Source organism: Aspergillus sydowii (genome assembly GCF_001890705.1).
Source record: "Aspergillus sydowii CBS 593.65 unplaced genomic scaffold ASPSYscaffold_7, whole genome shotgun sequence".
Classification (NCBI taxonomy): Eukaryota; Fungi; Ascomycota; class Eurotiomycetes; order Eurotiales; family Aspergillaceae; genus Aspergillus; species Aspergillus sydowii.
In genome coordinates this window covers 539,425-559,380 of record NW_024467865.1, presented here as the reverse complement: position 1 = coordinate 559,380, position 19,956 = coordinate 539,425, and the positions used below count along the sequence as shown (strand labels likewise).

The window sequence follows — 19,956 nt, the reverse complement described above, 5'->3', positions numbered from 1 at the left end:
CAAAACTGGACAATCATCTGTAGGAAAAAAAAGTAAAAAAATAAAAAAAAAAAACTTAATTAAGTTAACCACAACAGGTCTTAGACCATGGTATCAATTATCAACAGCCATTCGCCTATGTTCTTTCATGGTTCTCCTTGTGGCCCTTGTCCTCCTTGTGGTCCTTGTTCTCCTTGTGGTCCTTGTTCTCCTTGTGGTCCTTGTTCTCCTTGTGGTCCTTGTTCTCCTTGTGGTCCTTCACGTTATTCCTCTGTCTTGTCATAAGCTTAGCATTCAACCCCACAATGGCCCTGACAAGATCCCAATCCCCATCCAAGCCAACCCAGTCCGTAACCAGAATACCAGTTCCCCAATCAGCCCCTTCTTTCTCTCCATGCCTCCTGCAAAGATAGTCAACGGTGGCCGGGTTCACCTTTTCGGCAATCTTCTCAGGCCACGTTCCCAGCTTGAAGAAGTTACTTGCACTTAGGAAATTGATATAAAACGGATGCGCCCTTGTCGCTTTGGGTCCTGGGAGAACACCAAACGGGTAACACGTTTCGCCAGCACGCTTGCAGTGCGCGGTCACGTATTGGACTTTCTTGTCGATGTTCTGGGCTTCCAGGACTTCGTAGAAATCTTGGACGACTAATTGGCCACTCGGACAGGCGGCGTTGTCACAGTTGTCAGCCCAACCGGTGGCGTTGATACCCCAACCTCGGCCGCCGTGGATGTCCTTTAGTTCCTCAAGCATGTCGAAGCGGCGGACAAGGATGATCTTGCCGCGGGCTTCGCCTAGGGTAGGGATTTTGGGATCGGTATACCATCTACTTCCGTCACGGGCGTAGTGATCGCGGATGATACGACTAAGTTGTTGGTCGGTGTGATTGCCCGGGCCCTCGCGTTTCAAAGAGATTATGAGGGTCTCAGAGGGGTTGCGTTCAAGGAAGTCATTGACTTCACGTTCGAGATCACGGAACAATTTCTCCCCAGTTAGGGAGATAGGGAACGTACTGTGCACGAGGGCGAGTTCGTCCTTGGACTTGTCCTCAGGGAATTTGGGTTGAACCCGGATATCGAAGAACCGCACGCCGTTTCTAAGCTGCTCGCGCGGGCCGACGGCCTGGCAGCGGACAGAGGGAGGTGCAACATGACAAGTTGGTGAGTTGTGCGTTCCCGGAATGGAGAGGGAGGAAAGCAGAGCGTCATCCTTCAGCTCTCGCATCCATGCGTTCAAGTTCGCCGAGGAGAAAACGGCGAGGTGGGATCCCGCCGGTGAGAAAATGCCAGTAAACCTAAGTTTGGCATCGTTGCTCAACGGCTTCATACTGGCAGTCTCGGTCGTAGGAACTGGAGTCTGGATTTGGTGTCGCTCACCCTTTGACTCGAAGACCCAACGGATTCGCTCCTTGTCCGAATTAATGAAGGAACGAAGGTCAGTGCGAACTGTCTTGAAGGGTTCCACATGGATATCGATGTCTTTGTGCTCGAAAGGTTTGGTGTTGTCCTCAATTGATGTGACAGGCGCCTCAGCGCGGGTGACATTGGTCACAAGTCTGGTGAAGTTCTTTGCTAGGGCACCGATATCGATATCGCGAGCCTTCTCAGGGGCGCGAAAACGTTCAATGCGCTTCAGTGTAATTGACGTGGAACTAAGATTCCGAATGGTCAAATGTTCAGCCACCATAGTGTAGTGTTAATTTGCTGTATGCACTGTTTACAATGAATTGGGTGTCTATTATTGGGAAAGGGAAACGAAGGTTAGTTTTGAGATAAAGTGCTAGGAGAAGCGATCTGTTTGAAGAAGGTCTGGGACCCAGCTGGGAACGCGCACTTTAGGCTCCAAGGGTCCGTGGTTATCGTAGCACTAAACAGCCCACGATGGGGCGGGGCACAAATGAGGAAATCGAAACCAACCCTCAGCCTCGCACAGAGGCTAGCTGAAGTTCAATCCGATGTAGATCCAATTGAGATTGGCGAATTTTGAGGATCGTCCTTCAAGTTTGTCCTCATCTTTGGCTAGTGGTGGGGGAGGGGTAAGTGCAACAGTCTCGGCAGTCGGCGCTGTTTCCAATGGCCGCATCCGGACGGTCATACTCCGCGCCGTCACTTGGTATATCGGTTGCACTACAACAAAGGGGCATCGCATCAATTAATTCATGACAATTCTATTTCAGCCCCATCTGTATGCAGGTGGATCAGTCGATGCTGTAAATGGCTGACTAATCACATGAAATAGCAGAATCACATGATCCTGATTCCTGTACTTAATGCAAGCTTCGATAGATCGCATCAAACTATCACGATCGTGCATCTCCACTTCTATTTCTCATTTGGCCAATGTCCTTCTTGGACAGTCCATGCATGGAACCATGTTCCGGTGCGCTCACTGTGATAAATCTTACCAGCGAAAGGCGCATTTGCAACGCCATGAGGTGACCCGTAAGCATAAAGAGTTTCGCCTGCTTCCTGCATCTTCACCCATTGACTGTTGATTAGACACCGGTCGGGCTGCTACTGCATGTCCATTCTGTAGAAAATGTTTTTTGAAACCGTACAGTATTCCTGTCCTCGGACCGGTAATTGAGCTATGCCTAACTCATTGTCTGCACAGAGAGGTCGCACGACGGCATAGTAAAGCATGCGCGACAAGACACAACAAGCAGCCTGCCCCAGCAGCCAAACCAGGGAGAAAAAGACAGTCTTGCGATCAGTGTTTCTCTATGAAAAAGGCTTGTGACAAAGGCCTTCCGTGCTCTCGTTGTCTTTCGCTAGGACTACAATGCACGTTCGAATCCCAGCAGGCGTTTTCTCCGACAGATTCTAACTTGACGGACTCCTCATTACTGTCGTCAATACAATCTTCTTCAACACCAAAAGTTGACACGCAGTTCTCTTTCCTCCGGCACTTTACCGACCCTTCCGTTGAAAAGGACCGGCTCGCCATTGGAACAACCGCAGAATGTTCTGTCCCGAGAAACCTCGAAAACCTCTATTCTCATCTGGAAGATGCTCTCATACCACTTGACTCCATGGCAACGTGGTTTGGTGATTTTTCAAGCATGGGTTCTTTCTTTCAGCCTCCTCTGACCACGGATAGTCATGTTCCCGCAGACTTTCTGTCCTCTGAACCGGGACCCACAAAGCTCTCGGGACAGTTAAACGAGCTGTTGATGGAACTTGCTGAAACGTCCAAATCTATGAAAATTGAGAGCGTGGATAATACACAGTTGTTATACGATACCCCTCAACTGGCCTCCCTCTTTACCGTCTCCAACATTGCCATATTCGTCTCAGTCTTCTTCCACTCTCTTCATTGGCATCTTCCGGTTGTGCATTTCCCTACATTCGATCCCGGAAATGTTTCCAACCCGCTTTTACTCTCAATATTCTTAACTGGTGCAACATACAGCAATTCATTAGAAGATGCAGCCCTGTTGCCCCGGCTTCTTGATGTGGCTGAAGAATATATATTTCGTAGCGTTACTGCCCTATCGGCTCAGTCTACTCTGCCGCCTCACAAAATTACAAGTCAAAACTCTATGATCCAGCTCATCCAAGCTGCCTTGATTATCGAGATGCTACAGTTCGGGCAAGAAAGGGTCGAGACTAGGCGCCGCATTCGGATCATTCGCCATCCAAGTCTGGTATCTCTTATGCGTTGCTTGGGAATTTTCCACCTGAAACGGTCAATGGCGCCCACATCTAACAATGGTGAGGATGGTTCATGGAAATTATTGGTTGCGGAGGAAGTATGCATACGCCTTGCTTCATGGGTATTTCTTGCGGACGGGTTCCTCACACTTTGTTTCAGAAATCGTCCGAGTATATCCATATTTGAACTTGACTGCTCGTTTCCATGGAAAACGGAGCTATGGGAGGCAGAGGATGCGTCAACATTCAATCGAGTCGCCATGGATTATGAAGCAGAGCTCCCGCTACCGTCTATAAGGGAAGCAGTTCGGCTGTTGCTCGACAACCCGGACCCTGGACCGATCCCTTCCAGGCTCTCACTTTCCGCAGAACATTTGCTAATCATGATCTATGGTATGCTGCGCGACGAGTTACATATTTAGACAGTCTTGCTAAAAATTACTCCCAGCACTAAATTCCCTCGCATTCATGGCCAGAGTCGACTTTTTCGGGTCTGTACCATTGGAGAAGATAAGATCCGCCGCCAATAACTGGAAGCAAATTTGGGATTCCGCATCCACAAATAACGAACAGAAACTTCTTCTAGGCTACCCGAAACATGCCAAAGAGCTTTGGTTACTGCTGACGGTCACGCTTGACATTGCTAGCCAACGGACAAATATTCCATATTTGGATTCAGACAGCGCTGCAACAGATGATCTGGGGAAATTAAATGAATTCATTAAATGGTGCAGTCGGTACATGACAACACCAAGTGCACTAGAAATGGGGTGACAAGCCACTCTTTGTCTAACATTGAAACATTACCCCAAAACCAGTCTTTTACTCGTCCTTATTGGTGCTCTGGGCTCGAAGATTCTCCTTTTGCAGGAAACCATCCTCCTTCGGCTTGCGGTATGTTCCTCCTAACCTATCCCAGAGGGTCATAAATTGCCCATAGTTATAGTTGAAGTATAGATGATGCATCGTGTGACATGCTGACCCGTTGACAACCACAGAATGAGAGATGTATTCGGCGTCATCTGTTAAGCATTAGAACTGTTTATGGACTTCAATGGCACGAGCACGACTTACGTATCAATACCGTCCATAGAGTCACGAATGTGAAAAGCCCTAGGTAGGCACTTTTCTGCAGTGGAAACAGAAACGGGAAGATATGGTATGGGAGGCTCTGCGACCAGCCATCCACTGGGTGGAAAGCGTAGCTGGCGAACGGCGTCGGCACGACCCATTTGTGGTGTGGCTTGTGCAGGTGGCGGTATACGGATGGGATATGCAGCCATCGATGGATCCAATAGATCCCGCAGTCCGTGAAACACACGAATAGCGGATATTGCAACCACGTATACCCGGGAAATGGAGCTTCGCTCGAAAAGTCGTACAGCTTAGACCAGCCGCGCACCTCTGCCACGAAGAAAGGTGCAGTCAAGATAGCTATCACCGGAATCGCGCTCACGCCTTGCTTAATCTCGAGGCGCATTTGGTTGTTGAGGAAATGAGGATGCCGCAGGAGTCTTTTGTCCCACATTGTATGATAGACAATGAAGCTACCGATAAGGTACATGGCCAAACCGAAGACCCTGCGAAATGAAAAAAAAAAAAAACGTCCTGGTTAGTACATAGTTTCCCTAAAAAGGGGCCAGCAAACGTACCAGGCAACTAGGAAAAGAGACATCGCCTGCCTCATAATGTCGTCTCGCTTCCATATGCTCGCTTCCACATATCCGGACGGTTCCAGAGGGATGTAAACACCGATATGTTGGTTGTAGGCCTTCTGTGGCCGCGATCCTACGTCTCCGGCTCCATTTGGCGCCGGCAGTATCCACGCGTATAATCGGTCGAAGACAAATGTGTCTAGGACGTCGAGAAAAACATCCATTTTGTAGATAAAAGACAGTAGGGCACGAAATAGGAACTCCCTCGGATAGTTGGGAAAGGGTTCGGGTGGCTTGTTTTACGACGGCGTAGCCCTTTCTTATATTGGGGAATACCTACATGATGCCATACTAGGGCTGGGAAATCCCTTCTGCGGCCATTCCCTGCTACGGGGAATACCTACCTCAGGTTTACCTGTGTACCAGGCGGAGTTCACCCACACGGGAAATACCTACATCAGGGGCTATTTAGTATTTACCCACACCGTTCACGCCACCTCAATTGTTCTGGCTCCGTGAAACCGAGACCAGGGTGGCCTGATGGGTATCTAATAATATTACCAACCGTCTCTATAATCTTCGGCAGATAAACGAGCGGGCACCTGTCTCACTCTGTATGCCCAAAAGTCAAGCCCTCTTATCCACGTGACTTATCCGACCGATCCCCCGAGATGCGGAGAACCCCCGTGACATTACGCTAAGTATCGGTTATCGTCGGCGGTTGGGAGCGCATAATGCGGGGAGATAAAAGAAAGGGAGTGAGGAATGTTCGCCCATCAAGAGGATTCTGGTTTCTATCTTCCTCTGTCTGATTGCAGATTCGACAATGAATATTCTACGTTGCAGTCGAGTCTACTCCAGAGCCTGGACATCCGCTCAATCCCGCACAGCCTTGAATAGTGCTCGATCACCTACGATATGTTCTCCTCGGCGGGGTTTCCACGCTGCTTTGGCTCTCGGTGGGATTAGGTCCCAAGTATTAAAAGACGTTGGTGAAGGTGCGTTCTTTCATCTAGCCGAACCGTCATGCTGCTCTGCCTGATTGCTAATCTCAATTCATCTTGCAGGGATAACGGAGGTTCAGATCATCCAGTGGTATGTTGAGGAAGGGGCTCGTATTGAAGAGTGGAATCCGCTTTGCCAATATCAGTCTGATAAGGCAGTCGATGATGTTCGTGGGCTTTGTCGTTCCGAGTGGAATCTTTGTGTTGCAAACTAATATATATCTAGATCACGTCGAGGTATGAGGGCATTGTGAAGAGACTGTATTTCCAAGCAGATGACACTGTTCCCACAGGAAGGGTAAGAGCATATACTGGCATTCCAATCTCGCTTGCTAATTTTGCATGTTCGTAGGCACTTTGCGATATAGAAGTCGACGACGCCAAGTACCCCGAAGATCATCCTCCGGCGGCGGAGCCTTCTCCATCGGCGCAGACAACAACAGACTCACAGACAACACCCCAGACTGTTCACGCATCAGCAGCTCCCTCGGCTACGGATATTACAGGCAATGCACCGAAGTCACGCTTTGCTACACTTGCTACCCCGGCTGTCCGCGGGCTACTGAAGTCATTGAATGTGAATATCGAAGATGTGAACGGAACAGGCAAGGATGGACGTGTGCTGAAGGAGGATATCCATAAATTTGTTGCGATGAGGGAAACACCGAGTACAGCTGTACCACCGTCACAGCAAGCCGACACAGCGGTGAACCTAACGCCCATCCAGTCCCAGATGTTCAAGGCTATGACTCGGTCACTGACGATTCCGCACTTCGGATATGCTGATGAGCTCAACGTCAACAACATATCGGCCTTGAGAAAGAAGATTGCCAACGACAAAAACGATCCGAGAAAGATCACGTTCCTCTCATTCGTGGTCAAAGCGGTTTCCCTTGCTCTGAATGAGTACCCTATTCTCAACGCGAAAGTTGACACCAGCAACGCCGACAAGCCGCAGCTTATCATGCGACCAAGGCACAACATCGGAATTGCGATGGATACCCCGCAGGGTCTGATAGTCCCTAACATCAAGGATGTGGGCAGCATTTCCATTCTAGAGGTCGCGCAGGAGATCTCGCGTTTAAGTGCACTAGGGAAGGAAGGTAAACTCACACCTGCAGACCTCAGCGGTGGTACTATCACGGTATCGAACATTGGAAATATTGGTGGCACATACGTGAGTCCGGTTATCGTGACCAATGAGGTGGCCATCCTAGGAGTCGGAAGGGCACGGACAATACCCGTTTTCGATGAAGCCGACCAGGTAACCAAGGGCGAGGTAGTGAATTTCAGTTGGAGTGCGGATCACCGAGTTGTGGATGGTGCAACAATGGCGAGGATGGCAACCAAGGTCAAAGAACTTATAGAGTCACCAGAGCGCATGCTCTTGAGCCTGCGATAGCCTGGCTCCAAATGTAGTTCCGAGTGTGATATTTAGAGGCACATAGACCATAATGACAACTGCGCAGCATATTGTATGTTCTTATTGGAAATTAGTTGAATATTGACATGATAGTGTTCTCCTTAGAATCTGCCCGGCTCGATGTGTTCCAGCCTGAAAAAGCAAAAGCATCAACAACAGCAATTCAACACAACACCGCGTTCTTTCCCCCAACCACCACCCGTCTACTTCGTCTAATTCTTTTAAAACGTCCTCCCTCCACTGCTATTAGCCTACTGTCTCCATCCACTATTTCTCAAGCCTTCGATAATTAAGTCTCGTATTCTCTACTGTTAACACTGTGAACATGGGAACCCGAGGCCGAGTCTTCATCCGTTACAACGGTAGATATTGTGTCCGGCCCGATCCTTGTCCGATATCCCACGTGGCCATTTCGCTTCGAACAAGTCGAAGCAATGGCAAACGAGAACCCCAGTCCACTCCCGGTTGATTGTTTGTTCTAAATGCCTTCTCCCCTCGCACGCCTTCCCATATGCGTATGGCGGACTGAATAGTTGACCTGGCAAACTAAACACTAAGGCCACTCCAACTTTGGTCCTTGTCTGAGTATTCATGTTTCGTTTTCCTTTTATGCGACTGTATCTGCCCTTTTATTCAGCTGCTGGGATTGATGATCCGGAAACAGCAAGCCATGTATTTATGCTGCATCTAACAGGTTCGGAGCCCACGGGTCAAGATAATAATGAATCGTCAAATGATGAACTGACCCAAGCGTAGTCTACACCTTTAGTATGACAACTAAATACCAAGCCCTTGCCGCGGTACTCGATGTCATCAATAATACACTAACACATAACTACTAGTGTTATGAGATTCGCTGGCCCAAGGAAAGGAAGTTCGTGAAGTCGTAGTAAAAGGCATGATGTATTCTCACTAGCAGGCTAGAAAACGGAATAGGGACGGGTCATGTCAGAGACACAGCATACGTATACAGAAATATACATAGTGAGTAGCGGAGGAATTGCGAGGGTATATGTTGATACTGCGACGGCTGGTATCATATCGGAAGTAGATAGAATAGGTGAGTAGGAGGTTAGCCCTAACTAATCAGGATATATGGTGCTCGTTTGCTCGGAAAGTATGACACGCGCTAGTTCACGTCATACTTACTCCGCGGCCACAGGAGCGGTTGCTTGTGCTTGTTGCTGGTTGTTTGGATGCTCTCTTCCTGGGCCAGGTGTTGCAGAGCCCGGTGGGAGCTGGTGGTGTTTTTGCTCAGCAGCCTGCTGCATCTGGATCTGCTGCTGCCGGGCGACTTCAGGCGTTGGAGGGATTTCGGGAGCGAGACGATGGAGGATGATTTCGGATTGTTTGAAGTACCGACGAGCGTCTGAAAGAGGAGTTAGTATAGGGGGACCACAAGCAAGGCAAAAATACAGCGGTAGGTGGGAATATGACGGGGGTGTAAAATAAAAAACCGGACGAATAACTGGGGACAGTGGAGTCCACCACGTGAGGGTCTTTTAGCGTGGGGGTTTCAGCCGGGGAGACGCCGAGAATGGTGCCTGTAACCAACCGGGCCGAGCGCCGCGCAACTTTGACTGGTCCGAAACCGTGGTCAATTGCCGACGGCTATTGATGGGTTGGACAAAGGGAAATTGGCGGTGAGAAAGGTACTTAGGCACCAGCGCATGCATTTGTGAGACAAGTTGCAAGCAATGGGTTCAGCTCCGAGGTGCAGTGAGATAGGAGAAAGATACATCATGGGGGCGTGCAACCACATTAACGTACCTTCATCGATGAGGACTAAACTCAGATAATAGCGTGTCGAAAACTTCATGTTGACATCCCGGAATGTTGGCGTCAAGTCAAATCCACCAAGGAACAAACGAATAGGAATGGTTTCACCTAACGATAGTAAGCAACGAGTTCGTTCCAGTTGTCTTCTCTTTATCTTCGCCCAATTGCCCTTGTGTCTGAACAGACCGAGAACCCCGAATTTCAATGACTTGAGGGGCTCCGAAGCGCATAAAAGCAAAAACAAATGCGAAAGGCTTACCTCTAGAAGGTGATCCGTCCATGATCTTTGCTCGGTTAGCCAAACAGCAAACAATAATTCACGGTAGTATAATTCCAAACACTTACCTCAAATCTCACCAACGTTTCGCTCTCATTATACTCATTCGGCCGGGTCCCAGTCGTCTCTCGTCGAATAATCGATAGCTCCATGTGCTTGATCTTCAGGCGTACCAGGAGGAAGTAAATGCGCCCCACGATAACATCCTTGAGGTGGTACTTCGACTTTGAGTATTCAAACTCTATGTGCAGGCAGTCTTCGATGCCAACATCCATCTTAATCGGGCTGTTGCTCTCCTCTGGCATGCGATAAGAATAAACCCATAAGTCCTTCTCTCGAATAACGTCCGCCATGCGCCTGGATACCGTCACCCGGACAAAGTACCGTAGCTTCACGTTGATGCCATTATATGACTCGTATTGCTTCTCAACATTCTTGAAGTTGAAGGGGAAGGTTTGGGGGTGTTGCAGCTCGCCGGGAGCCGCGAGTTCCTGGACCAAGGATAGGAATTCGTGGTGGTTGCCTCTATCGTAAAATATCTCTATATCGTGCGCAAAGGTTCGTATTAGTAAATTGTCACAGCGACTTTCGATCATGATAAGACCGTTCACAACATGCGCGCATGGCTTCGTCAAGCCAGCCAGCTAGCTTTCCGTACCTATCGTCCCGATAAACTGCACTTTGATGCCTGTGTGCTCCAGCCGTTTCCCGTCCTTGGGTCTGACAGTTACAGCACCCTTGACTGATTCTCCGTCCATGTAAAGGGGCACCTTCTCCCGATGGCCCTTTTCCAACTTGACATCCACCATCTGGCGCTCGTCACCATCTTCAAGGACAACGTCGATGTCAAGCGGGGTTGAGAAGAAGAGGGAAGTCATAGTGAGTATACCGATCTATTGGTACTTCTCAATTTGTCAATTCGGCCGAGTAGGTCAGAGAACCACAATGACAAGGATAACGGCCACTCGTTTTGAGCTCAGATGAGCTTCTCACTGGGGTCGACAGCATCTCGCATTACTGCCTGGCGGTGGCATACGTGGATTACGTAAGGTGTCCGCCTCAGCCTGCGAACAAGATGCACCACCACGCCAAAACCTCAACTGGTTGTCACTTCGAGCTTCCGGGAAGCCGTATATTTCCCAGTTTGTTGTTGTAGTTGTTGTTGCTGATCTGATGAAATATATCTGATACACCCAGTTGTCACTGAACAAGAACAGAGTTTGAAGTTACATGACCCGGTAGTCAGCAATCCACGTCTACAGAGCACATGCGCTGCCAAGAAGGATCACAGTCGGACAGGAGTGTCTCGCCCCAGCGACTACGGTATTTGCAGCGAATGATAAACTCTTAATATCTTCGAAAGAGTTATTTTGCCAGAATGGAACAACGTGTGTTGCGGGGTTTTGGAGGGATCATAACTCATTAGTTCTCTGTGGCTGAGAGGCCATACACACCAAGGAAACCCATTTCCGTTACACCATGAGCAAGGATTTGAAAGTCATCGTTTGCCAACTGGCAGAAATATGCAGGAATATGATAAAGCCGGAGCAAAACATACTGAGTCATTTGTGTAGGCCGAACAGATCATCAGGGAATGTTTCCCTGCAAGAAGGCACCATGCATGTTTTCCACCGCATGAGCCTCAGCGGACTTCCCCGGATTCAAGCCACACCCAGACTGGCCCATTCTCAACCAATCATAATCCTCCAACTTCTTAACCCCGATGGGAGGGTCTGTCACTCAGGAGATAATTCCGTCATCATCGGGCGAACTGACAAGGCTACTGATAGAGTCTGGATCACAATGACGGCTAAGTTTTGCCCCGGAGAGTGGTGTTTGACCAAGAACCGAAAGTGGTCTGTCCGATTGTTACTCGTCCACGAAGCAATCGCGAGAGACCAGGTTTCCCAAGTTCGACTCTTGCTGCCTTGCATGATACCAGTTTTCCAGTAATTTAGGCACCGAAATCCCGTAAAACCGCCAGATTTCCTGGATATGGCGAGCAACAGCACGAATAGTCTACCACAGTAGGTGGAAGAACCGAATCTGATAAACGAAGACCCGGGGACAGACCAATTAAGGTCATGACTGTTCAGCAGCAGAGACGGAGGTGACACCTTCAATTGTTGACAGGCACAGATACGTTTTGGTCCGTGGGAGTGAATGTACAATGCTGTCTCATTTTCCGACGAACATCCCACGCAATACCACAGCTGCCTAATACAGTATAGCGTGGGGGTACAAAACGGCCTCCCGATACCTGGATGGATTTTGATGGAAGCATTCTTCACAAGATGATTGGCCTTCGGGGGAGGTTCTTCATGTTTCGCACAAATCAAAGTCCCTGTCCGATTCCTCAATTGAGAACCATTCTTTCTCAAGCTTGTAATTTTGTATTATTGCAGTACCTGCTTCGCCCCCGGCCTCCCCGGCTAATGAGCATTAGTATGTGACATCATAGACTAGAGATCGCATTCTTTTCAAGAGCATGAGATGGGATTTGCAAGTTGATCTGGCAAGGTAAACGCGCATCATTGTATCGCAGGTTTGAGTATCCTCATTATCAAATTTGTGTCGAAAGCCACAGCTTCGCGTACAGTGTGAGCCGTATTTAGTTGTCGGTTGTATCTACGATCAGCCGCTAACAACCAGACCGCTGGACTCGTTCCTCCAGGACTTTGTTTGCTTCCCCCACTCTCCCCCACCGGCTGTATTCATCTGTATTTCTCTTTTTCCCCTTGCTCGTTTAATCGCCGATTTCCTGCTGATATCGCTAATCCGTCGCCCGGAATGGGGAGTCGGGAAGTGGTCCTGGTATACAAATATTGGGCCATGACCCACTGGCGCAAACCCGGTCCCGACTCCTGAGACAGTCCTGATTTACCATTCATTAACCCTGGCTATCCTGACACAATATAATCTCCTCCTGTCCTCATCCTGTCCTCATCCTGTACTTGTACTTTCACCATTTCACCCGTTTGCGGTTATTTACTTTAATCAACTGCTACTGCGTGCCAGTCCGTTGTCTTTTGTACTACAGTCACAATCAAATCTCCCAACACATCCCAAACTTTGGGCCTGCAGCGACTGCGTCTGTTCAGCCGCTGTCTTCACTGTTCTCGCACACTCACGCCATCCTCGTTTGTTCCTGTGTATAAATAGAGAGAGGGCTGCTCTCTTCCGCCTCATTCAGAATGTTATCCGCCGGCGAGCGCAAACCTCCAACGGTTATAGATCCGTCGCGCACGAAAGTCTCAGCCCTTAACCACACAACAGCACCTTCATCCAGCTCAACGCAAGTCGCAATGTCTTCAGACAACCTCCAACACATTTGGATCGTCACTGGCCCCGCCGGCAGCGGCAAAAGTACTGTCGGAAAATACCTCCACCAACAATTGGGCGTTCCCTTCCTAGAGGGTGACGATGTAAGTCATCTCCCTTCCTATCTATAAATCTACCCTATCCACGCCCCATAATGAGGGACTAACACAAGGACAGTTCCATCCGGCCTCCAACAAAGCTAAGATGGGCTCCGGCATCCCTCTCACCGATGCGGACCGCTGGGACTGGCTCATCGCCCTGCGCAACGCAGCAACAACCCTCCTCACTCCCACCTCCGCATCCACCCCAGCACCCCGCGGCGTCGTCGTCGCCTGCTCCGCGCTGAAAGAAAAATACCGTGACGTTATGCGCCTTGCTGCATACGGCACCCCCAACGTGCGCATTCACTTCGTCTACCTCAAGCTCGACCGCTCGACCCTGTTTGCGCGCGTCTCCGCCCGCCAGGCGCATTACATGAAACCTGGAATGGTGGAGAGTCAGCTTAAGGATTTGGAGGAGCCTGGTTCCGCTGAGTGGGATGTTCTTACCGTTGATGTACACGCCGAGGCGGCAGTTGTGCAGAAGGACGTTATGGCGGCTGTACAGTCGGTTTTGGACGGATACGATGCCGGAGCTTCGCTCTGAGATTTGTTTTCATGGGCCCTCGGCTTTTTCCTTTTCTTATTTTTTTCTGCTTATCCCTAGGAGTTTCATCCGGGGTACGGAATGCATGGGTGGTGTTTTCGGGGAGTTTTAACTAAGGTTTGTTTACCTTTTGGCTTTTTTAGCTTTTCATTTCAAATATCGAATCCTACATGGTTTTGCTGGGAGCGGATCATACAATGCATCGGACTTGACTATTATTCTTTTGTCTATGGAGCGCTAGGCATGATCTTTGACAACAATAACGTACAGTACTCGGTGACGCTAAAGCAACTAGCAAAAGAAGTACCCGTATGTATATCTATGCATCCTAGAATATAGTAAAGTGACGACATTATGCAGTACTGCCAACCTCACGTAACACTTCGCCCAGAGCACGTAACACTTGTCCACCATCTCGCTCCTTGCCCGCCACTTGCACTGCATGCACAACCAGTGGATATATCCACACTAGGTGTTTCTTGTGGTCCTGGTTTTGGCCGGGTACTGAGCTTGGCGTAGGCGGTGGCGGGATCGCTGAAGGTTCGCTCTGGAGATTGACCATTCCTTCAAGAAGGTGCAATAACGCCTTGCGTGCTGGAGTTGGCTGTGGCATGAGCCCGCGCAGGGGTTGGTCTGCAATATAGCCCTTTAATGATACAGCACATCGTAGGATGAGGTATGGGGATGTAGCACGAGCAATTGAGATCCTTTTCTGAGCGTCTTCATCCGTCGATAAGCTTTGGCCGGGTGATGATGATAGCTGGAACAGAGTGTCTAGTGTATGATATGCCATCTTGGTTCGAGTAGTTGGCGGTGGGTCGAAGGTTCTTCCTGGGCGCACATCATATATACCCTCAAGTGGCCCATTCTCGTGGTACTTGTTTGGTAAATCGTGTCGTTGTGGGTGATATATGAAAGAGGAATGAAGTAGAGCGCGGGCGAAATCCCGCCTAATGTTATCCTGAATGGCTGAATCCCCGAGGGACGGAATTATTAGAGACTTCAGCTTCGAGAAGGCGTCAATGTCAAAAGCCTCGTCGGACAATAGAGAAGGTCCCGAAATGGATGCGCTCCGGTAGCCCTTGGCGGCGATGACGCCATTCGCAATTTCGATAACACATTTCCAGAATCGAGATACTTCAACCTTGCTTGCACTATCATATTGTTTCTCCACGTAAGGAATTGCCACCCGCAAAACGTTCAACGACGCCGTGGTTGATTTCTGCCAGAGGCAAGGTTCTCTATCCTTCCCTGGCCAATCATATCGCTGGATGACGGGATTTGCGAGATGCTCCAGGGCAGTCGATACTGAGCCGTCCCCGAATATGTCTCGTTTAATTCCGTACTCAGCAATGTACCAGCTAAGAAGATCTATTACATTCTTGGAGAAAGCAACGTAGGTCGGTCTTCTGGTATCACTATTTGATGACCATCTTGAAAGAGCAGAGTCCGCGAGCTCTGATAGGCACTGGAGAATCTGGCCCTGAGATTCGTCTTTCTCTAAACACATCATTCTTAAGCAGTCAATTATCAGGACCTGCAACTGTGATGGTCGGTCAACATCGGGCGAATATTTAGGGGATATCGAATTCCATGCGGTCGTTTTCATATGTCGTAAAATTATTTCGATGTCTTCCTCTGTTAATTTGCCCTTGTACAAGCGATAAATTTGCTGGAAGCTGTGCAGGTACGATATCGCGGCATCCTGATTAGGCTGATCCAGATCCAACGTATCCTCCTTATCCATCGGGTGGCCACACGACCATACCGCCCAGGCCGACTGCAGGGACTGTGTGCTGAGCCCGTCTGGCTGCTGAATTCGCAAAAGAATGCTAGACAAACTCGAGAACACTGCTTGACTAAAGGCAAGAAGGCGCCGGTTGGCTAGCTTTTGGAAATATTCTAGCAATCGCTCCCAAGATCGGTCGAACCCATCATCTTTGGTGATAGTCTCAAAGAAGTTGGTGGCAAGATCCGAGATCCCTTTTATCACAAGCACTGTCGTCTCCGTCCATGCCTTTGCCTCGTCCGAGTCTTTGCCGCACTTGCTTTGCACGTTGGAGAATGTAGCCTCGATCTGCTCGACCATCCGGAACAAAACACGATTCAAGCATAGACACCACGCCTTAGGTGAGAGCTGTTGGCCATAGGCATCAAAAATCCTTAGCAGAGTATGAATTGCGCAGTTTCTAACTTCCGATCTGCTATCCGCTGTGATGTCTACTATCCGCAGCAGAAGCAATAGCCAAAGCGCATTGCTCGAGACTGAGCGATCATTCGTCTTCGCTAATTCAGCAAGCTTCTCCTCACTAACAGATAAATCGACGTGCGTTTCAATAGAAAAGCGCTCTGTCTGATCCTGAAGAAAATCAGAGACGTTCCAAAACGATGACGTTGTGGTAAGCGATATGTTGAAGACCTGCTGTTGCAGAGCAAATTTTGAGAAGGATTCCACAAGGTCAAGACGACATTGTGGCGGAAGTTGGGTCAAGAAGTCAGATGCTATGAGTTGCAGGCTTTTGTATGCAACTTGGATAAGCCGGGGAGAGTCGGCTATAACCGCCCGCCTACCACCATCGATGTCTTTCGGAGTGTTGTTGCTGCCTCCTGGTGTCGGTATGCCAAATACACTGGATATGAGGCCAAAAACAGCTGCCCAACATTGAGCAAACGTCTCAGCGAATTGTTCTAGGATATTCTTCAATGTTTCCAAGCTTTGCTCGTGAACTTCAACTATGGAAGCCGACGGGGAGCCCAACTGGCAACCACTACTTTCGTAGAGCAGTTTGACCTGGGCTTCTAGTGTCTTCAGATTTCTCAACTGTCGCGCATCCCTTTCCAAATCACTTTCGTCAACCATTTGCTTCATCGTCTCGAAGATAAGGGAATTGAGAACTTCATTTGCATGCAGGCGATGATCTTGACCGATCTGCCCGTTAGCTGCAGTTGCCATTAGCCGGCCCGTAAGAAGTTCCCAGGCGCTTTTGTCGCTCTCTGCTAGGGATGACAACCTTTCCAAATTTGCTTTGGCTAAACCCCATGCTCTATCCAGAACGAACCTCAATTCCTCGTCCTGAATCCTTGATTTCCCTAGCGCATGCAACACACGACGGGACGACCGGCGCATACGACCAGAGCTCGGCTGTAAATGTGCTTGTCTTGCATTCATTTCTGTGTTCTCACACATTGTGGGCTCCTCCGTTGTTACAGAAAGATCTAAGAGTGCAATCAGGAATTCCCTGAAGGTTTTGTCGGGATAATCACTGGTGCTTTCGAACAACTTGGATGATGCAGAGTGCACGGCCATAATTTCTGTTCCCAGGTTCCCTTGAGGCACATCCCCCACTGTTCCTCCCGTGGCCTCTACAACACTCCCGGCTGTACTTTGCGATTTCGTCGGTGATTTGTTAACCAACAGGTCTGCATCCTGGAGTGTTCCAAGGATTATTGCCCAAGCAGGTCGATCCATGGTGGGACCAAGTGCAATGCCCAGATTGAGCAAAGCTCGTAAACAGAGAAGGTTCCTTGTACTGAGAGAGAGGGCTTGGTCGCTTGAGGGCGCTGCTGGGCCTTCTGTGGGTGACTGAGGCGTAAAATGGGAGACTTCGTTGCTCTTTTGTCCTTTCTCCATCACTTCATTTTGTTGAGCCCCTGGTGTTGCTTCTGAACCAACAGGCTTCGCGATGCTGGTATCAGTTGGCATGGACGCTTTGCCAAGGGTGGTCAGGAAGGCATCTCTGGGAGTGGACAATCTTAAGAGACCAGCGACGTGTGTCAGCTTCTGGAAAGACCGAACAAGGTTGTGGTAAAAATCATCGTCAAGTGACGCATATAGAAAAGTCGAACATGTCGCTAGAACAGCCGGCCAACAATCTTCAACAATCCCTGCGCAGGTCCGGATGGTTGACAGTTGAGGATGGGATTCTAGATCCAGAGGGTTGATCGGCACCGGAAACTTTTTGGTTGACCTCGATCTTTTTAAGGAATCTCCCCTTTGTAAGTCCTGTGAAGCTGCCGCAGAGCCCCCATTTCGCTCCCCTGCAACACGGCCTTTCCGCTTCGGTTTCAGGTCAGGCACTGTAAGCGGAAGAATAAACTTGGCGAGCCCTTCAGCAAATGCGCTTACGCAGTTTAGCACTAAACTGTAAATGTATGTTTCAGGCGGCAGTGGAGGTTCAGTCTTGTCGAGCAGTTCTAGGTACGGTGAGCGAACTACACTCCACTGATTGCTGATGCCTGGCACATTGGTGTCATTCGACGGGACCGAGGTTCCAATGACCCCTGCCACTCCTCCAACCTCGAGAGTTATTTGCTCTTCCGTGATAGACCGAGTGTGTTCCGTGCGTGATGGTACCGTTGAACGAGCACTAACACCGATCAAAGAAGGTTTTTCAGCTGCCAGTCGAACAAGCGAAGCCATATGGTCTCGAAGAATATTTTTTCTCCCTTCCTCGGCGTCATATAGTGAATAAATTATCCTGACGAGTCCCGGTTCAGCATATAGGCCACGAAACATCTCCATACAGAGTACTCGCTTCCATGACGCCGTTCCATCAGGTTCCAGTAAGTGTGTCAGAAGCGATAGCGCCATTTCACATTCTGCTGTTAGTAGAGACAAGTACCGCTTAAGTAGAATAAGGAGAATTCTGGCGATTCGCACCATTTGAGAGAATGTATGCCTTTCCGATAGATATCTAACGGTCATGGGAATGAGGCGACTCCGTAGCACTTGCGTTAGTTCCGGATGATCAACAAACAGTTGGCCACTATTGAGGAGGATACTTTCAATCAGCTCCAAAGTAAACGCTGGAGACAGTGACTTGATTCGCAGAAAGTGCAACTGTTCGCCATCCACAAGCCGACAAAGATCATCCAAAACCTTACCGGTTAGTTGATCAAGCGATATTCCAGGAGGGCACTGTTTGAACTCACTCGTAAAGCATCCAGCGCAAAATATCCTATTTTCACAGAGCCTCCATCGACTTTCACCGTGGTGGTCGGCATCGACTCTTGGTGCATCTCTATGACAATATAAGCACATGTCACAGGCTTCGTAGCACTAGGTATAACTTACGGTCTTCGATAGTTACCCGCTCAAAAGTGGAAACAACAAGCTGCTGCAATGTAGCCGCTGCCGTACTGGAGACGGCAAGGGTCTTGCTCGACTGCAAGGTTGCACATATTTCAAGCGTCGTGACAAGAAGCTCCCCACCTAAGTCATTGGAATAGTGTTGTAACAGAGACGGCAAGGTTTGCAAAATCTTGAGCTGAATATCCAGGGCTTCCTGGCATTAGTCTCAGTGTAATTTGGGAAGAAACCGGTAACTAACTTAGATTTGTTATTTCTTTCAGTCCGCTTAGGACATCTTTCAGCCGCTCTGATGGCAGCGACCTAGATGCGACCAGCCGTTGCAGGCAAACGACGCCAATACCAGCGAGTTTCGCATGGCGACTATGGCATGCCAAAATGAACGGGTTAACAAACCGGGGCTTGCGCGCAAGGTCTTTTTATTGCTCAGTACACGATTTCTAAAAATAAAAAGGGAACCAGGAAGGTGCGGTCTAACCAGCAGATATTTGCGCCTCTGAGGTAGAAGGAAGCGCCTTCAAGTCATTGAGGGACTCTTCAGCAGCCTACAATCTAGTTAGTTGTGGGCTCTGGCATCCCTGCTTCTAGAGCAGGAAAGGAGGTCAAACATTTCGCAAGTCAGAATTCTTTCTTTTGGATTCTTGGATGAGGTTAAGAAGTTCCGACTGTAGTAATTGGGAGGACATTTCCAATTCAAGTATTGTCGCGGACTACGCATGGCCGAGGCCCGTCCAACAGCTAGGTAATGACAATTAAACAATACCGGGCAGCTGCACGGTCGTCATGAAGTTGCTGAGATCGCCGATAGGTGAAACTCAAAAGAGACTAAACGTGATCCGTCCTCAGCTCCATATAAGTGAAGCAAAAACGGCCAGCATTCTCCAGAACAAAAATGCCGAAAATGAGCAGGTGTATAAACAATCGCAGCGAGTCGTCCGCCGTGGCTTCATAGGCGCCAAGACACCAAGATAAATGCCACGTGATGTATTCTCTTATCATCACGTGCAGATAGCTTTCACCGCAAGGATGGTATTGGATTACCAAATATTCAGGGCTTTTGTTTGGTAATGTAAGTGAATTACCTCATATTAACCCCACAGCTTAGTAGTAGGCTTGATATCGATGAGCGG

At 49.0% G+C, this 19,956-nt stretch overlaps 7 protein-coding genes across 7 annotated transcripts; 3 read left to right on the top strand and 4 right to left on the bottom strand.

Annotated features, from left to right (window-relative positions):
* Window positions 1–115: 115 nt before the first annotated feature.
* On the bottom strand, window positions 116–1,666 carry ASPSYDRAFT_153956 (phosphatidylinositol-specific phospholipase C; the record flags this gene model as incomplete). Its single annotated transcript, XM_040842332.1, has 1 exon — window positions 116–1,666. One exon carries the CDS (start codon window positions 1,664–1,666, stop codon window positions 116–118), a length of 1,551 nt encoding a protein of 516 aa, XP_040701312.1.
* A 685-nt stretch (window positions 1,667–2,351) lies between these two features.
* On the top strand, window positions 2,352–4,407 carry ASPSYDRAFT_59022 (uncharacterized protein; the record flags this gene model as incomplete). The annotated part of the gene is made up of 4 exons (XM_040849622.1): window positions 2,352–2,421; window positions 2,479–2,533; window positions 2,594–4,026; window positions 4,082–4,407. 4 exons carry the CDS (start codon window positions 2,352–2,354, stop codon window positions 4,405–4,407), a joined length of 1,884 nt encoding a protein of 627 aa, XP_040701311.1.
* Window positions 4,408–4,455: 48 nt separating this feature from the next.
* Window positions 4,456–5,512, bottom strand: ASPSYDRAFT_32654 (sterol desaturase family protein; the record flags this gene model as incomplete). Its single annotated transcript, XM_040844998.1, has 3 exons — window positions 4,456–4,655; window positions 4,708–5,213; window positions 5,286–5,512. 3 exons carry the CDS (start codon window positions 5,510–5,512, stop codon window positions 4,456–4,458), a joined length of 933 nt encoding a protein of 310 aa, XP_040701310.1.
* A 602-nt stretch (window positions 5,513–6,114) lies between these two features.
* On the top strand, window positions 6,115–7,694 carry ASPSYDRAFT_32653 (putative 2-oxo acid dehydrogenases acyltransferase; the record flags this gene model as incomplete). The annotated part of the gene is made up of 4 exons (XM_040844997.1): window positions 6,115–6,286; window positions 6,356–6,459; window positions 6,519–6,590; window positions 6,645–7,694. 4 exons carry the CDS (start codon window positions 6,115–6,117, stop codon window positions 7,692–7,694), a joined length of 1,398 nt encoding a protein of 465 aa, XP_040701309.1.
* Window positions 7,695–8,860: 1,166 nt separating this feature from the next.
* On the bottom strand, window positions 8,861–10,649 carry ASPSYDRAFT_154660 (vacuolar protein sorting-associated protein 26; the record flags this gene model as incomplete). The annotated part of the gene is made up of 5 exons (XM_040842387.1): window positions 8,861–9,084; window positions 9,486–9,602; window positions 9,754–9,778; window positions 9,840–10,312; window positions 10,430–10,649. 5 exons carry the CDS (start codon window positions 10,647–10,649, stop codon window positions 8,861–8,863), a joined length of 1,059 nt encoding a protein of 352 aa, XP_040701308.1.
* A 2,316-nt stretch (window positions 10,650–12,965) lies between these two features.
* ASPSYDRAFT_154398 (gluconokinase) lies at window positions 12,966–13,737 on the top strand (the record flags this gene model as incomplete). Its single annotated transcript, XM_040842369.1, has 2 exons — window positions 12,966–13,196; window positions 13,270–13,737. 2 exons carry the CDS (start codon window positions 12,966–12,968, stop codon window positions 13,735–13,737), a joined length of 699 nt encoding a protein of 232 aa, XP_040701307.1.
* Window positions 13,738–13,913: 176 nt separating this feature from the next.
* ASPSYDRAFT_1057543 (putative endosomal peripheral membrane protein (Mon2)) lies at window positions 13,914–19,751 on the bottom strand. The gene is made up of 6 exons (XM_040839856.1): window positions 19,435–19,751; window positions 19,305–19,371; window positions 19,068–19,241; window positions 18,812–19,018; window positions 18,670–18,758; window positions 13,914–18,616 (listed from the first exon to the last, which is right to left on the bottom strand). The coding sequence occupies exons 1-6, from the start codon at window positions 19,510–19,512 to the stop codon at window positions 14,090–14,092; spliced, it is 5,142 nt and encodes a 1,713-aa protein (XP_040701306.1). The 5' UTR covers window positions 19,513–19,751; the 3' UTR covers window positions 13,914–14,089.
* Window positions 19,752–19,956: the final 205 nt, after the last annotated feature.

Bases quoted from the DNA above. Each gene is read 5' to 3' on its own strand.
- ASPSYDRAFT_1057543 (XM_040839856.1), bottom strand. From the start codon at position 19,512: ATGTCCTCCCAATTACTACAGTCGGAACTTCTTAACCTCATCCAAGAA. The intron at 19,242-19,304 runs GTTAGACCGCAC...AGCAATAAAAAG, and splicing joins AGAGGCGCAAATATCTGCTG to ACCTTGCGCGCAAGCCCCGG. The intron at 18,759-18,811 runs GTAAGTTATACC...ATATTGTCATAG, and splicing joins GCGGGTAACTATCGAAGACC to AGATGCACCAAGAGTCGATG.